This window comes from Corythoichthys intestinalis, chromosome 14 (genome assembly GCF_030265065.1).
Source record: "Corythoichthys intestinalis isolate RoL2023-P3 chromosome 14, ASM3026506v1, whole genome shotgun sequence".
NCBI lineage: Eukaryota > Metazoa > Chordata > Actinopteri > Syngnathiformes > Syngnathidae > Corythoichthys > Corythoichthys intestinalis.
The window spans coordinates 12,212,948-12,231,672 of record NC_080408.1 but is presented as its reverse complement, the minus strand read 5'-3'; the positions used below and the strand labels follow the sequence as shown (position 1 = coordinate 12,231,672).

Sequence of the window (18,725 nt, the reverse complement as noted above, 5' to 3'; positions counted from 1 at the left end):
TTTTGAATAATATTTAGCTGGTACCAAGTGAAAGAAACTGGCCTCGTCTACGGGGCTGACAAATAACCACAATTAAGATCATTGCGAGGCTAATCGCCGACAACATACGACGTAGTACGACATAGTTTCAAATTCAAGATGTTTGTGACTTCCCTTTCTTCCACCATCGTTATTTTTTGAATAATATTTAGCTGGTACCAAGTGAAAGAAACTGGCCTCGTCTACGGGGCTGACAAATAACCACAATTAAGATCATTGCTAGGCTAATCGCCGACAACATACACGTATGTATGTAGTGAGAATGCTATCGCTAAACCATATAAACATTAAAAGCCTTAACTCCATTGACAAACGACATGAAATACATTAGACTTGACAGTGGATGTTAGCAATAACAAAAGATTTTGAATTGAAAATTTCGTAACTCACCTTTCCAAGCACAAGATAGATTCCTGCCGAATTTTCGTGGACGAGGACCTGTTTCACCCAACCAGCAACGAAGTATTTATAAGCCTCCAAGCTCTTGAAGTTTTTCATATTTTCGTGAGAATAGGCTGATTTAGTGTGGACAAGATAATTGTAAATATCTGCGTAGCCGATGTCAGGCAGACAGGGCGAAGACAGTGGGTCGAAAAACATCGATTTGGGCATCAAATATGGATCTGGCGACTGTATAGAACGAAGCTTTTCCTCATAACGCCTTTTATGCAACAGATCCAGTGAGTTTGCGGCATCAGAAAGCACCGGGTCTTCCATGAAATGCATTTTAAATTCCGCCATCAATTGAAAACAATGCTAATACAGAGTCAAAATGACGGACAAGTGGGTGGAACCATACAGCGAGCACGTGGTACGTGGGTAGGCTCTATTGTGCATTTGCTTGTGCACGCACATGAACGCAGTGCCCCCCCACGGCTTTTTCTTCTTCTCCTCCGCTGTGGCGCTTGCGAGTCCTTACGAAAGACTTTTATTTATGCACACAAAGGCAACACAAATGTGATCCTTTTGAATCACTCAAAAATATATTTAACAAACGTTCCCAGCGTTATTTTGTTGTGTAAATGCTCTTATAATGATCATAAAAATATGTAGACTATTTAAACATTAAGAAAAGTTGCGTTTTTTTTCTGCCAACTGAGAATTCGTTACGAAAGACACTTTTTTATGCACACAAAGGCAACACAAATGTGATCCTTTTGAATCTTCTCCTCTGTGTATCTGCAAAATCGCATGTTTTTTTTTTTTTTATGTTAAACTTTCCCAGCGTTATTTCGTTGTGTAAATGCTTTTATAATGATCATAAAAATATGTAGACTATTTAAACATTAAGAAAACTTGCGTTTTTTCTGCCAACACGAAGAAATGAAAATAAATTGCTGCTGCTGCGTTTTTTTTCCGCGTCACTCGGGCTTCAATACCAGCGGGCTGTGTCGGGTCGGGCTGGATTTTTTAGGCCCGATCTAACCTCTACTATCTCTCTGCTCTCTCGATTGCAAAAAAACTGATATTTCCTCATGTTGAAACAGATTTTTATGGCTGCTAAAATGCTGCTCCACTTCATTTTAATTCATTATTTTTTTTATTGTTATGTGGTAGTTACTAATTGCATTTCTAAGTTGATTGCACATATATAGACCCTACCCACCGACGTCATAAAACCACGTGCTCGCTGTATGGTTCCGCCCACTTGTCCGTCATTTTGTCTCTGTATTAGCATTGGTTTCAATTGATTGAGGAATTTAAAATGCATTTCATGGAAGACCCGGTGCTTTCTGATGCCGTAAACTCACTGGATGTGTTGCATAAAAGGCGTTATGTGGAAAAGCTTCGTTCTATACAGTCGCCAGATCCATATTTGATGCCCAAATCGATGTTTTTCGACCCACTGTCTTCGCCCTGTCTGCCTGACATCTGCTACGCTGATATTTACAATTATATTGTCCACACAAAATCAGCCTATTCTCACGAAAATTTGAAAAACACTTTAAGAGCTTGGAGGCTTATAAATACTTCGTTGCTGGTTGGGTGAAACATGTCCTCGTCCACGAAAATTCGGCAGGAATCTATCTTGTGCTTGGAAAGGTGAGTTACGAAATTTTCAATTCAAAATCTTTTGTTATTGCTAACATCCACTGTCAAGTCTAATGTATTTCATGTCGTTTGTCAATGGAGTTAAGGCTTTTAATGTTTATATGGTTTAGCGATAGCACTCTCACTACATACTGTACATACGTGTATGTTGTCGGCGATTAGCCTAGCAATGATCTTAATTGTGGTTATTTGTCAGCCCAAAACGCTCTAAGTATATCTTAAATGCATCTTACCGGATATAAAATGACTACTACATAGTCTGTGGTGATTTTTTGGTGCCCAGTTTTCACGTTGAATTGCAGCCGTCCATTTCGCTCTCCTCTTTGGATCCCTCGGAATACGGTAAAACTTCAAGTCTCTCCTTCCATCTTCTCTGTTAGTGCAACCAACAGCCACACACGCCTTCACCATTTTGATTATTAATGTTAAGGAGCAGAAAAACACGCCGTAAATAGGAGGAATGTACGTAGCCGTAACAGGTTAACACTATGTTTTGACGGACAATTGGGCGGTACCATTCAGGAGAGCGGAGTTGTGACGTCACGTGGGTAGGGTCTATTGTGGGCTAGGCCTACATTTTACTTTTGTTCTACATTGCAATTTAGTTGATGTTTTGTTTGCAACTGAACTGATCCCTGGATTGATATTGCGATAAAGATGCTGCTGCACTACAATATTTTCTTTGTCGTTTTCTTTAATATTTACTTGAATATTTTTATTGATGGGTTGTTGTGACTAAAATACAGTGACCGTTATTACTGATTTTGCACAGGAGTTCAGATGTTGCACTGTGTGAAAGGCTGCTACTGTGTGCAAAAAAAAGAGAAAGCCCTGGTCTCATTCAAAGCACCAATTAAATGCTGTGATCTGTTTTTAAAAAATATATATATCTGAAATTATTTTCATTTGACTTCAACCAGGAGTGACACAAGAGCCAATAAAAGGTTCTTTAATGTCTGACCGCTTGTGTTGCCTCACGATTCACTAAAAATATGCTTTGCTTTAGAATTTTAATGCATCCCAGGCTTTAAGGCATCGCGATGCATTGCCGAACCGAATCGAATCGAATCGTGACCCTCTGAATCGAATCAAATCGTGGCCCTCCGAATCGTAATCAAATCGAATCGTGAGGGCAGTGCCGATGCACACCTCTACTAATGACTCTTACTGAGTAGAGATACATATTAGGAATCAACAACAAAAGCTACATGTGATATGTATTATATTCCAATATTTACAAATCTTTTAGGAAATATTTGGATCAGATGACTCAAAGCTAATCAGGTCAATTTTTGTGTTTGTTTCAAAATTTAGTCTTGTTTGGACTATGTCGGTCTGTTAAAATATTTTTTTTTTCTGTTTACTGAACTCTGATCCAGATTGCACATGTTGTCTTGCAAAAAGTGGAGCGGGTGATTGTGCACACATTTGAGGAAGTCCACAAGCAAACAAGGATAAAGTGCATCCTCGGTAATGACAACATACAATATGATGTGAAAATGTCGGTTTACTGCTGACCTGCTATAATACCATAGGGTGAGGCAGGCCGTGGTATCTTTGAGTTGAATCCATTCAGATGCTACCCGAGCGACGCTGGTTGTGTGTGGTGATAAACTCAACAAGAACTGACCTGAAAGCAAACACACAGCAATTGCTGCGGTGTCATGACTTTACACATTTGACTGGATTGTTCATGCACACTCCCACACAATGACTTCATTTGGGAAAGGGTGGAAGCGACCACAGGATGTACAAACAAAAATAGGAATTACTGCAACACTTGGCGTGACTACAGTTAGTTATCTGTTGAGCATTCTGAGGTTTTGTCAGACAACACAAGACTCAATTTTCAATATCAATACTAAAAATTTGGGATAGAACGGTAGATGTATTAAGTTTCCCATTATTTGAAGTGGGGAATTGAAATTATTTAGGTTTTCCACGAAGAACATTTTAGCTATGGGACAGGAAGTGTATACTGATTTGCACTCTACCTGCTTCATTAACAAATACAGTACAGCTCAGCTTCTGGCTTGCAGAATTCAGTGACATTAACAATGGAAATGCAACTTTTGCTACATTTACACAGCTGAGCTCAAACATTAAATGGACCTAATTAAATCCAAATATATATTATTATTACTAGTTAAAACAACACGAGGTAACTTTGCAGTTTTGGTCGATTTTAGTGACACTAGTAGACAGAGGTGGTAGTGTTTTGCCTTGAGGAAGACTGCATTTCCCACGAGGACCAGCACACACCCGCATAGTGTCGTAAAATCATTCCAGCCATTTCCAGCGGCTATGTGAAGGATGAATGGTAATAGGGTGATGAATCCAGTTGTGGCTAAACAACAGCATATGACGGTTAGCAACCGTGTGACTTAGTGTGGTTAACCCCCCAACCCAAACTCATCAGCGTTGACGGCAAGTTGGTGTAACGCCAGCGAATAGCCGGGATTTTTTTTCCTCCTCAGACAAAACTTTTTGTCTCTTTTGTTGCTCTGCTATCTTTGCAGAATTTGCGCGAAAGCGTTTGCCTCGACTTCCGTCTTTATAATGAATGGAGAAAGGGGGAAGTGACATATGCCGTAAAGCAGTCAGCACATATGTATTTTTTTGTGTGGCACGGTCAAGGTTGAAAAGTTACCATGTGTTGCTTTAAATAGCATAATATACAGTGGGGCAAATAAGTATTTAGTCAACCACCATTTGTGCAAGTTCTCCTACTTGAGAAGATTAGAGAGGCCTGTAATTGTCAACATGGTTAAACCTCAATCATGAGAGACATAATGTGGAAGAAAACCCAGATAATCACATTGTTTGAGTTTTAAATGATTTATTTCCAAATTATAGTGGAAAATAAATATTTGGTCACCTACAAACAAGCAAGATTTCTGGCTGTCAAAGTGGTCTAAATTCTAACGAGGTCTAACGAGGCTCCACTCATTACTTGTATTAATGGCACCTGTTTTAACTCATTATCGGTATAAAAGACACCTGTCCACAAGCTCAGTCAGTCACACTCCAAACTCCACTATGGCCAAGACCAAAGCGCTGTCGAAGGACACCAGAGACAAAATTGTTGTAAAACTGCACCAGTCTGGGAAGACTGAATCTGCAATAGGTAAAACGCTTGGTGTAAAGAAATCAACTGTGGGAGCAATTATTACAAAATGGAAGACATACAAGACCACTGATCATCTCCCTCGATCTGGGGCTCCATGCAAGATTTCACCCCATGGCGTCAAAATAATAACAAGAACAGTGAGCAAAAATCCCACAACCACACGGCTTTACCTAGTGAATAACCTACAGTGAGCTGGGACCACAATAACAAAGGCTACTATCAGTAACACAATGCGCCGCCAGGGACTCAAATCTTGCACTGCCAGACGTGTCCCCCTGCTGAAGAAAGTACACATCCAGGCCCGTCTGCGGTTCGCTTGAGAGCATTTGGATGATCCAGAAGAGGACTGGGAGATTGTGTTATGGTCAGATGAAACCAAAATAGAACTTTTTGGTGGAAACCCAGGTTTTCGTGTTTGGAGGAGAAAGAATACTGAATTGCATCCAAAAACACCATACCCACTGTGAAGCATGGGGGTGGAAACATCATGCTTTGGGGCTGTTTTTCTGCAAAGGGACCAGGACGACTGATCTGTGTAAAGGAAAGAATGAATGGGGCCATGTATCGAGAGATTTTGAGTGAAAATCTCCTTCCATCAGAAAGGGCATTGAAGATGAGACGTGGCTGGGTCTTTCACCATGACAATGATCCCAAACACACAGCCAGGGCAACAAAGGAGTGCCTTTGTAAGAAATATTTCAAGGTCCTGGAGTGGTCTAGCCGGTCTCCAGATCTCAACCCCATAAAAAATCTGTGGAGGGAGTTGAAAGTCCGTGTTGCCAAATGACAGCCCCAAAACATCACTGCTCTAGAGGAGATCTGCATGGAGGAATGGGCCAAAATACTAGCAACAGTGTGTGAAAAGCTTGTGAAGAGTTACAGAAAACGTTTGGCCTCCGTTATTGCCAACAAAGTGTACATAACAAAGTATTGAGATGAACTTTTGGTATTGACCAAATACTTATTTTCCACCATGATTTGCAAATAAATTCTTTAAAAATCAAACAATGTGATTTTCTGTTGGGTTTTTTCCCACGTTCTGTCTCATGGTTGAGGTTTACCCATGTTGACAATTACAGGCCTCTCTAATGTTTTCAAGTGGGAGAACTTGCGCAATTAGTGGTTGACTAAGTACTTATTTGCCCCACTGTATTACACTGTCCCAACTATTTACTCTTGCACATGACTGCATTCATTGCTTCCTAAAATGCAGACCAACTATTTATGTGGCATTTGCTATGAATAAAAATGAATCGAATATATAGTATATAGTTGGGGGGGTGACGATAGTTTTTTTTTTTCTTTTTCCATTTGGAGAATTATTGGAAATTTTCTGCAAGCAGTTTGAGTATCATAATAAATGTGCGTATGTTTAGCTTACTCAATGTGAACTGAACCATGATCATGACTTAAGTTATGTACTGACGTCATGGTGTATTGTTACAACTCTATTACAAAGTGTTATTACCAACTGATTTTTGCTGGCTGTTTTTCAGTGAAAATTGGGAAATATAGTGTTCTTCCAAATGCAGTTTGATGCTAAGAGGCCACCATACTCAGTCACATTATGGAAGCAAAACAGTTTATGATCCTTCACGGACTTTTGACATAAGTTACAGAATGCTGATCTTTAAATCTCCATTCTGAAGTATGGATTTCTTTCGCGTCTGCTATTTACATTACTTTCTGGGGCTTGAAGTAATGGTTCCACATGCATTACTGTATACTAATTAACCAAATAAAAGTAATTCACTTTTTGTGTCCTCACGCAGTTTTAAGACTTTAGTAAACAATGTAAGGGTCTACCTTCAGAGGATTCGGTAGTGTGGTCCGCAGGTAGACCCTGAAAGCCCCCACTGGCCACCACCCAGCCATGTTCGTCTTCAGTGGGCATGTTAAGCCAGTTGCAAGGTCCCGATTCAAAGTCACAGTTGGCAGTGGGAGAGCACGCCCCTTTTGTAAAAGAAATATCATCCAGCTGGACCGTGGAATTCATACCTGGTTCATGGGATGCCCTAAAAACCACCTTGGAATGGGAAAAAAGAGAAAGTAAAGTGACTAGAGAAAACTGGACTGTGCAATGGCAAATGTGCTAACCATGGCACCATCGAGTTGCTAAATAGTAAAAATAATTATTCTCAACCAAGTCTTACGTTGAATTTTGTTGGCCAGAACACTGTGACCTCTGCCACCTCCCAGTCCGTGGAAGGCGCTCCTGATCGCTCCCAAAGAGCATCGCTCTGGACTGCGCCCAGCACGTGGACAGACAGCATGTTAGATGGCAGAGCAGGCAAACGGTACCTGGTCAAACAGATGACATGTACATAGGTTATATTTCGTTAACTTCCTCATAACAGCATGTAAAGGTGCGCGATCACAGCACTGGACCCACCAGAATCGTACACACATCTCCACTGATGAGTGCAAGTCGGGTGACAACAGCTGAGCGACTTGAACTTGTTCAGAATTTGTCTGAAGTACAGTCATATAGTAACCTAAAGAAAAGAGGTCATTATCTGAACTGTTTATTGGAGGTTGTAAAATTTCACCTGAAGTGACTATTGTGCAATTGAGTTAATATTGTTAATTGTAGTTATTGCATTTTCATATCTTTTATGTTTTTATGGATTTCACTTGCCATTCTCGGTTCGGTAAGTGTGATCCACATTCCCTTTTGTGCCTTTTTCGCGGCTCCACTCACCCGCGTGACTTACGTCCCCCTCAAAGCCACACATGTCGGAATCAAATCCGCAGATACCTGAAAATGATAATCGAACAGGGTGTCAAAGTGTTACACGAATACCAACGGTTGAGCACAGGGTCCATTGAGTGTTACGTGAAAGACTGAATTATATGTTCAAACCACTACAAACTATAGATATCACAACATTTTAAAACAGTTTGTTTTCAAAATAAACAACAAAGTGTAGTACAGTTTAATGCCAATGCCAAGAAAACTTGCCAACAATAATCCAAATGTTGACTTCCAATAACAATGTTATCGTCGACTACGTCGTTTTACTCATTAGCTGCCATTGATGGCTATAGCTGTTCAAACCATTTTGATTAGGAAATATATTAGATTTTGGTAACACTTTCAATAAGGGTCCCTTAACATTAGTTAATGCATTTTTAAACAATAACTAATGTTTAAGTAACATTACATTAATTAATATTATTGCTTATCTAACATTTATTAATATATGAATTAACATGAGTTAATGCATTAGTTAATACATTAGTTAATGCATAACCAGACAGTAACTAATGGTTTGGTAAAATTAAAAATATATATAGACCTATATATGGTTAGGGTTTTGGGTTTAGGGTTAGGGTTTGTTAACTTAGCATTTATAATTTCTTAGTTAAGGGACACATGTGCTACACTGTACAATAAGGGTCCAAAAAGCATTCAGTAATGGTTAATAAAGGTTAAGGGGGGTGGGGGGGGCTTAACTAAGAAATTATAAATGCTTAAGGGACACATGTGCTACACTTTACAATAAGGGTCCAAAAAAACATTCAGTAATGGTTAATCAAGGTTAAGTAATACTTATGAGGTACGTTCACGTGAAATAATACCATACTTAAGGTTAAGTTAGCAGCATCCAAGGACTCAGAGCAATGTTTCTCATTTTAAAATAACAATCACTTACTAGTACCAGTATACATTAATAACTGTTTATTAATGCACTAATGTATATGTGAATTAATGTTAAGTAATGTATAATATATATTATATTTTATAACCTAGCCTTAAGTATGGTATTATTTCACGTGAACGTACCTCTTAAGTATTACTTAACCTTAATTAACCATTACTGAATGTTTTTTGGACCCTTATTGTAAAGTGTAGCACACGTATCCCTTAACTAAGAAATTATAAATGCTTAAGTTCCCCCCCTTAACCTTTAATAACCATTATTGAATGCTTTTTGGACCCTTATTGTAAAGTGTAGCACATGTGTCCCTTGACTAAGAAATTATAAATGCTTAACTTAACAAACCCTAAACCCTATATATATTTCATTTTACCAAACTATTAGTTACTGTCTGGTTATGCGTTAACTAATGCATTAACTCATGCATTAACTCACGTTAATTAAAATATTAATAAATGTTAGGTAAGCAATTATATTAATTATTATAATGTTACTTAAACATTAGTTATTGTCTTAAAAATGCATTAACTAATGCATTAACTCATGTTAATCAATATATTAATAAACATTAGATAAGGGATTAAATGAATTATTGTCATGTTACTTAAACATGAGTTATTGTCTAAAAATGCATTAACTAATGTTAATTAAGGGACCCTTATTGTAAAGTGTTACCTAGATTTTGATCACTGTCAATGGCAGCTAATCAGTTAAGTACTTGTTTCTCCCCAAAATAAAAACAGTGTTAATGATCAAACTGCAGCTTATAGAAATCTCTGGCTTCTTTTTCCTTAACATTTTTGTGTACTGCACTTCTGTATTTTAATGTTCACGATGATGGAGTGTCAAGTACTACTTGAAGAGGTACTTTCTGTAAAATGTTTGAGAACCACTGATATAGAAAAAAAACATTAATGTTAGAAATACAAAATGTAAATGAATGATATTACCATAAGCCAGTTATACTCCCTTATGCAAATACAAGTAGTCCCGGGGTTACGAACAAGTTCCGTTCCTATGCTGGTGACGTAACCCAAATTTCCGTGTAAGTCAGAATTATTCATTCATTCATTTTCCATGCCGCTTTTCCTCACGATTGTCGCGGAGATGTTGGAGCCTATCCCAGCTAACTACGGGCAGTAGGCGGGGTACACCCTGAATTGGTAGCCAGCCAATCGCAGGGCACAACGACACATACAACCATTCACGCACACACTTATACCTAGTCAGAATTAACCCTTTAAAGTGTCAAAAAAACTATCCAAAAAGTTCAAAAGTACTGTATTTTGTTTAATGGTGGAGGACACAATGCCCTCTGGTGGCAGTGTTTGGTCTGGCTGGACTGTCGTTCAATAATGCTTCCATACAGGAGCACTCAGACGTCTCACATGGACAAAAGATTGCTGCGGTCTGGTTTGGCCCATATAAGGCTGTAAGTTGCTTCAGCTAATATACACTCACCGGCCACTTTATTAGGTACACCTATCCAACTGCTCGTTAACACTTCATTTCTAATCAGCCAATCACATGTCGGCAACTCAGTGCACTTAGGCATGTAGACATGGTTTAAGACAATCTCCTGCAGTTCAAACCAAGCATCAGTATAGGGAAGAACGGTGATTTGAGTGACTTTGAACGTGGCATGGTTGTTGGTGCCAGAAGGGCTAGTTGAGTATTTCAGAAACTGCTGATCTCCTGGGATTTTCACGCACAACCATCTCTAGAGTTTACAGAGAATGGTCCGAAAAAGAAAAAATATCCAGTGAGTGGCAGTTCTGTGGGCGGAAATGCCTTGTTGATGCCAGAGGTCAGAGGAGAATGGCCAGACTGGTTCGAGCTGATAGAAAGGCAACAGTGACTCAAATAACCACGCGTTACAACCAAGGTGGGCATGAGAGCATCTCTGAACGCACAGTACGTCGAACTTTGAGGCAGATGGGCTACAGCAGCAGAAGACCACGCTGGGTGCCACTCCTTTCAGCTAAGAACAGAAAACTGAGGCTACAATTTGCACAAGCTCATCGAAATTGGACAATAGAAGATTGGACAAACGTCTGATGAGTCTCGATTTCTGTTGCGACATTCGGATGGTAGGGTCAGAATTTGGCGTCAACAACATGAAAGCATGGATACATCCTGCCTTGTATCAACTGTTCAGGCTGGTGGTGGTTGTGTAATGGTGTGCGGAATATTTTCTTGGCACTCTTTGGGCCCCTTGGTACCAATTGAGCATCGTTGGAACGCCACAGCCTACCTGAGTATTGTTGCTGACCATGTCCATCCCTTTATGACCACAATGTACCCAACTTCTGATGGCTACTTTCAGCAGGATAATGCGCCATGTCATAAAGCTGGAATCATCTCAGACTGGTTTCTTGAACATGACAATGATTTCACTGTACTCAAATGGCCTCCACAGTCTCTAGATCTCAATCCAATAGAGCATCTTTGGGATGTGGTGGAAAGGGAGAGTCGCATCATGGATGTGCAGCCGACAAATCTGCACCAACTGTGTGATGCCATCATGTCAATATGGACCAAACTCTCTGAGGAATGCTTCCAGCACCTTGTTGAATCTATGCCACGAAGAATTGAGGCAGTTCTGAAGGCAAAAGGGGGTCCAACCCGTTACTAGCATGGTGTACCTAATAAAGCGGCCGGCGAGTGTATGTTTGTGTATGCATTTGTAATTCAGTTTACAGCTGAAGTTTGTGCAGTTACGTGTGAGCGATTTGCTATGAGAATTGTAAATACGTTAGCATTCGTAGCATTTAGGCTAGCTGACTTTTGGGCGGCAAATTACGCTGATCACACTTGATGGACGTTTGAACACCAATCATTTTGTGTCGAGTGTTTTATTGTTAAAATGCGTGGCGTTTTGAACAGATGTGTGCTTATAAAGTACAATTAGATACGGTTTGTGCGACAAAAAAAAAAAAAAAAAAAAAAAAGGCTGGAGACAAAATGGCGGACGAGACTCAGGCATCGTAAAGTCGAAAGGGCATAAGTCGAATACGTCGTAACCCAGGCACTACCTGTATGTATGCTCTAAGTATCAACCGAATGTTCAAAATCTGAAAATACTGAAATACATGCCCTTTTACACCCCAAATGAGTACATCGTTTAGTGAGAAAATCCAGTGTTCACATACTCTGCTTTTTGCAGGCACCATCGCTCACAGTGATATCATCAAGTGCAAGAAATCCTTCACTGTTTTTGGTTCTTTGACCAGTGAAAATTACCTATAAAAGAAAAATAATACTTTTATTTATTCATATTCATCAATACGCTGTGCCCATTTCAGGTAAAACTCTACCTGGATCATTTCTTCCATGTCGATGGTAACTTGTGCATTAATCCACTCTGGAATCTGGGTCCCTTTGCGAGTCCAGACTATCTCTTGGGAAGTTTTCTGTGCAAAAAAAAAAAGAAAATATCTATTCATGCACAGACTGCAAGCATTTGAAAGTCTCTACAGAGAAACTTACTGTCTCAACCAGCAAATTAATGGTGGACAGCAAAGGCCCCGACATGTAATACCAAAACCCAATGCAGATTTGTGATGTCAAGTGGCTGATGTCAGCAGAAATGCTTGCCCTCTCACGGTCAGTTAATCCAGAGCCATTAATAAGTAAATAAAATCCTTGGGAAATTAAAAAAAAAAAAAAAAGGAAAATAGTCAGTATATTTTCCATTATTATATGGACATCATTGCTTTCACTTCACACATGAAAGTCCACATTTTAAATCATCACATGCTAGCAATTCACAAAAAGGTCTTTAGAAAGGTCTTTATAAATGGAGTAAGACATTATCAAAGTATAAAAAAGTCTATTCTTGATTTTTATCCAGTCATTTCTCAGCAGAAAAAAAGATTAATTCAAAAGACAATGAAAAGCTTACAAAGATATGAAAAAAAAAAGTCTGCTTTAAAATTCTTTATGGGAGAGTCTCTTTTGTTTGTACATTTTATAGAGGGCATACGAATTTTTAACTAAATTGTATTACTGTAACTGCTACTCTGATTGTATCAACAAGACTTTTACCATATGTTTTTGTTAGCATGTACCTTGGTCATTTCCTACAGTGTGATCGTAGAGAGGTCCATCCCATGGTTTGTCCACTTTCAGCGCTCTACTGAGGGTCCAGTCGAAATCATCATTATCCTCTTGTTGCCAGTTACACAGACCTATATAAGAGCTATGTTTAGACTAAGAATTTTTGCTAACATGCTAATCGATAATCATTGACATGCCTGCTTCTATTATTTCAGTACAAAATAAAATAAATATATTACAACAATAGTGTAATCAACAATAAGATATACTGTATCTAAAATATGTGTGCACAAGAAAGAATGTTTGTGTGTGCAGACAATAGAGCCCTTTATGCAAGAAATGAATGACGAAGCATAGACTTCACCATCAGTTGACAAGACAGCTCCCACAAACATTGCGCAACGCCTTCCCGTTGGAGACCGACCCAGGTAGAGCCTTTGGCTTTCACTGTGATAAACTCAAACACGCTGCGTTAAAACACCGGATTTAGGTGGAAAAAGGGCAAAAGTTTTACTGCATACAAGCAGGCAGGAGTGTCTCAAGATCGATTTGGTCGAGGAATTAAAGGTAATTATTTTGTAAAATAGCCATGTTAGCCATAAAAAGCCAAAATAGCCATAAAAAAGGCATGGAAAAAATTAGCATAACTCTAGCTCGAAATATTTACGTAAAATGAATGATAACTGCCTGTTTTTTTGTTTTTTGATTATTTAAACCAAGAATCTAGACTGTTCTATGTTCACATCTATAGAAATTCAGGGATGTACGCATTTATTTACAAGAATTTTCAACTTAAAAAGCTCTTTGTTTTTTGATGGCCGCAACGTTGGATTAACACAATAGCGTACTTTTAGCTTGAAATATCTACGTAAAATGAATTATAACTGCCCGTTTTTTTTTTTGCTCTTAACCAATAATCTAGACTGCTCTATGTTCATATCTATAAAAATTGCGGGATGCACGCATTTATTTACAAGAATTTTCAACTTAAAAAGCTCTTTGTTTTGTGATGGCCGCCATGTTGTATCCATACACAGTAGCGTAAGTTTATATTCAAATGATCAAATAATTTTTGGCCAACTGCCTGTTTTTGGCGAAAAAAAAAAAAAGTAGTAATTTACACATTTCTGCCCCCCCCCAAAAATCGCCTTTTACGTACCTTATTTTAATGTAACATTTCAATCCAAAAACGACGAGGGCCAAATAGCTAGTAAAACGTGACTCCGTGCTGAGGCAATAGTAACATCAGAATTGAAGGGAAAAGGTACAGTTCTCGCACACACCATATAATTGTTTGCATTAGTATAACATTCATTTAACTATAGTTTAGGCAGACTCCACGCAGTGGCCTTGAACACAGTAATGTGAATTACCTTATCGGCACTCATGAGGGGGAAAAGGAAAAATGGTACCGTTTCTCGTAGGCACCGTCTAACTGTTTGCATTACTCGAACACACGTAATATAATCAATCAGGGAATAGTATAATTTCTCATATTCACTGTAGGACTGCACTACTCTAACACACCTAATGTAAAATAAATAGCACAGCATAGTTTAAAGAAACAGAATAGATACACAACGCCATCTTATCACAGAAGCCCAAAACGTGTGCGCCACGAGCAAGATTGACACACCAAACTCTGGCAATCAGTCCTGCCGACAAACGAACAATGACAAAGACCAGCGCGCTTTGTCCTAAAACAAGTAGTGCCAGCCCGGATAACAAAGTTGATAGCAGGCGCTTGTGACGTCAAGACCAGCGTCGGTCACTGTGGCCACCACATCCCATCCACGCACGAACCTAAACAGCCCGAAACCGGCCAGAGAGGGATGATCCCAAAGCAACGCCTGGACACACCTTCGGCCGGCCCACGGACTTAAAAAAAACAATGGACACTGAGATAAGACAGATTTGCTGCTCGGAAACATGTAGCCTTGTTTTGGATCCAGAATTGTCCCTCCGTCGTCTGTTTTTGCCTTGTTTTTGACCATTGTCGACGAAAAAAATTGTCAACCTGCTTTCGGCGAGTCTTTTTCAAACTTTTGGAACATGGAGTCAGTACAAAGGGTTAATATCAGAGATGAACGCACGAAGTTCCGCCTTCGCGGTTGGCGCGCGCGGAGGCAGCATCGGCAGAGTGCCACTTTGTTCAGCTGTCGCTGTTTCCGCGCGGCTTGTCTGGGGAGGCGAATTTCAACAGAATACAACCTAAATAAGTTGTGATTGTCTGAATTTAAAGTTTTTGAAAATAGGCCCCCTACGGATCGGAGCTGAGCCATGTGTCCCGTCAACTGATAGTGAAGTCTATGGACTAAGTGATAAGAACCGGCTAGTATGCCGATAGCTGATGATCCACGTAACACCCTAGCCATATGATAAAGGACGGATAGCTGGTTCTAAGTTGACGTTGAGCGCCAAATTAGCTCACCCCTACGGTGGCCGAGAGGTGTCAGGCGAAATGCAAAGTCCAAACACTTTGCAAATATAAAAAGCACAAACCCCAATTGCAAACGCTTTGCAAAAGAAAAAAAGCACGAATGCGAACTGCCACAACACGATCCCCAATTCCTAAAGCGCGATCGCAAATTGGCAAAAGCACGAACCCCAATTGGCACAACACGGCAGCAAATGGCGTGCAGCACGACCGCAAAAGGCTCGCAAGACAATTGCAAAGATGGTGACCCGGAAGTTTAATAAATAAATAAATAAATAAAAAGACATCACGTTGTATATTGCTATATGTGCTTTGTGACCATCTCTACGGGCCTCGTGAAGTTGCCCCCCCATCAGACGCAAATTTATATAAAAATGATGTTAATCGCTTGTGCTGCAACGGTTTTGTAGATACATTATTATGCTTTTGTTGAGATATTAATTTCAAGTGGGGACGTCACTTGTAGCTTTTTCTAAGCTTAGCTACCGCAGCTAATGGAGCGTACCAACTCGCTCAATAATAGAGGGGTGTCCTAACAACTAGCACGAACAGAGCACAAAAAAATCCGGGTCCATTTTGCGGTAAATTGGGGGGCTTGAGATATTAATGTCGAGTGATGATGTCCCTCTAAGCCCCTCATTTACTGCAAAATGGTTCCGAATTGGTGCCATTCGTTTGTGCTAGTTGTTAGGACACCCCTTTGTTATTGAGAGAGTTGGCACGCCTCATTAAAATAACAGAGGGTGCGAGTTGGTACGCTCCATTAACATAACATAACAGAGGGGTATCTAACAAGTAGCACAAACGAATGGCACAAATTCGGAACCATTTTGCAGTAAATGAGGGGCTTAAAAGGGACATAATCACTCGAAACTAATATCTCAAGACCCCCAATTTACCGCAAAATGGACCCAAATGTTTTTGTGCTCTGTTTGTGCTAGTTGTTAGGACACCCCTCTGTTATTGAGAGAGTTGGTACGCTCCCTTAGCTGCGGGAGCTAAACTAAGAAAAAGCTACGAGTAACGTCCCCACTCGAAATTGATATCTCAATAAAAGCATAATACTGTATCGACAAAATCGTTGCAGCACAAACGATTAACATCATTTTTATATAAATTTGCGTCTGATGGGGGGGGGGGGCAACTTTACGGAGGCCCGTAGAGATGGTCACAAAGCACATATAGCAGTATACAAAGTGACGTCTTTTTTATTCTTCTTTTTTTTTTTTTTTTAAACTTCTGGGTCATCGTCTTTGCAATTGTCTTGCGAGCCTTTTGCGGTCGTGCTGCGAGCCATTTGCTGTCGTGTTGTGGCAATTGGTGTTCGTGCTTTTGCCAATTTGCAATCGCGCTTTAGGAATTTGGAATTGTGTTGTGGCAATTTGCATTCGTGCTGTGAGCCATTTGCTGCCGTGTTGTGGCAATTGGGGTTCGTGCTTTTGCCAATTTGCGATCGCGCTTTAGGAATTGGGGATCGTGTTGTGGCAGTTTGCATTCGTGCTTATTTTCTTTTGCAAAGCGTTTGCAATTGGGGTTCGTGCTTTTTCTATTTGCAAAGTGTTTGGACTTTGCATTTCGCCTGACACCTCTCGGCCACCGTACACCCCTGGCTGACACTGACAGAAGATAATCAGCATCACCCTGACAGCAGTGGTCACAAACTCTTTTGCCCAATCCAAGACCCAAGAGCTCCTCGGAACTGCCTTTCCATCAGAAGAGGCCACTTCTCGAGATGCTGAGAGGTGTGCTTCTAGAATTGGAACCTGGCCCATTTTTCTCCCTCTGTTTGCTTGAAAGTTTTCATTGTTGCTGTCGTTATTTTTTTACTTTTTTACGTACTTTTTGGAAAGTCGTTGTTAGAGCTTTTCTTCAGACGATCAAAGTGGTCTTGGAGTCAGATAGTGATTACAACAACATGAATGAGCGGCGTTTGGCTAGGGGGTCAAAGGCCAACAAGATTTAATGGAGATACTAGTAGGTTTGGGGAGTTCTATATTTAGAAATAAATCAGGATTAATCACAATCGAGTTGCTTTCATTGCTGACGCCGTTTTTGGTTTGCACCTCTACAACAATGGTTATGTTGTTGAAAGCTTTCCTGTCACCTTGTTCAAAAGTACAATGCATGTCAGAGCTTGGAGTAGCAGTGGTAGTAGTGGCAGGAATCGAGGTGGTGGTGATAATATCATAACAAGATGTGTTCCTTATGATATGGATGTCATCGAGGGAAAAGCTTGATTCCGTTGAACTTGCACTTGTGGCTTGGAGAATAATCTGTTTTGAAAGTTGAATACATAAATGTTGCTCTGAATTATTCAAGATCTGTTGCTTAACTAACTCTACCTGGTGGGGCCCTGATGCCATGTAATCAACATTGTCTTGGATCCAAGAGGAATTCATGAATCCAGTTGTATTCCAAACCGGACGCAGGCCAGAGGTCTCATTCACAATTACAGTCAGCGTAATAGATGATGGTCCTGAAAATAAATAAATAAAAATCGATAAAATCACATGGCTCTGGATGATTTCTTCAGAAGCTGAAGATGTTTTTAAATAAAATGTAAAAGTACTGAGTGACCAGTAGTGGTACACATTGCCTCACGTGGGGAAATACAGTAAACACAGCATGAATATATACAATAAATATTAAAAAAAGACTTTTGTGGTACAAAACCAAACCTGCGTCATTCAAACAGTTTACAGTTTAAACAATGTATATCTGTATTAGCGTATTATAACAAACCCAAACAAGTTGGACTTACGGTTGTCAATCCAGCCGTTAGCCTGGTGCCAGAATTTAAGACAGGCTTGGTCTACAGCCTCCATCCGCTCACTCTCGAGTCGAGCCACTTTTTCGCTGTCAGATGAAAACGACCTGAAGAAGACATAGTGGCCTCAAGCCACAAGTAGAACAATGACAGTCTCATTTAACAATACCTTTAAAATTCATTCGCTGCCAGCTTCCCTATTTAACATGGATATTTGACTGCTATAGCCATAATTGGCAGTGAATGAGATTTCAAGTCAATTAATTGTTGCGTGTTCCAAGAACGAGAATGAAGCAAGGTGAGGTGGCTAAAAACAGTATTGTTCATTATAGCGCATTCATAACCGCCTCTACTGTTAAACTACCCAATTGTACGACTTTAGCTTTTTATCCATTTATTTGTGTTTTTATAGTTTTTTTTTTTTTTTTTTTTTTTTTTTTAAACGTGTCTTTTGTGTATATTTCTAGGGGTGTAATGGTACACAAAAATCTCGGTTCGGTACGTACCTCAGTTTTGAGGTCACAGTTCGGTTCATTTTCGGTACAGTAAGAAAACAAAATGCAAAATATAAATGTGCTA

The 18,725-nt window shown here is 39.7% G+C and overlaps 1 protein-coding gene across 1 annotated transcript in view; it reads right to left on the bottom strand.

Moving 5' to 3' along the window:
- si:ch211-106h4.4 (MAM and LDL-receptor class A domain-containing protein 1) overlaps positions 1-18,725 on the bottom strand; it is a 132,606-nt gene that overhangs the window by 47,191 nt on the left and 66,690 nt on the right. The window contains exons 13-24 of the mRNA XM_057857085.1: positions 18,141-18,272; positions 17,722-17,855; positions 17,484-17,652; positions 12,954-13,073; positions 12,373-12,527; positions 12,201-12,296; positions 12,036-12,126; positions 7,860-7,979; positions 7,614-7,716; positions 7,375-7,522; positions 7,028-7,247; positions 3,610-3,721 (exon numbers count right to left, since the gene is read on the bottom strand). Coding sequence (XP_057713068.1) covers positions 3,610-3,721; positions 7,028-7,247; positions 7,375-7,522; positions 7,614-7,716; positions 7,860-7,979; positions 12,036-12,126; positions 12,201-12,296; positions 12,373-12,527; positions 12,954-13,073; positions 17,484-17,652; positions 17,722-17,855; positions 18,141-18,272 — 1,600 coding nt within the window. The remainder of the gene's footprint in view (positions 1-3,609; positions 3,722-7,027; positions 7,248-7,374; positions 7,523-7,613; positions 7,717-7,859; positions 7,980-12,035; positions 12,127-12,200; positions 12,297-12,372; positions 12,528-12,953; positions 13,074-17,483; positions 17,653-17,721; positions 17,856-18,140; positions 18,273-18,725) is intronic.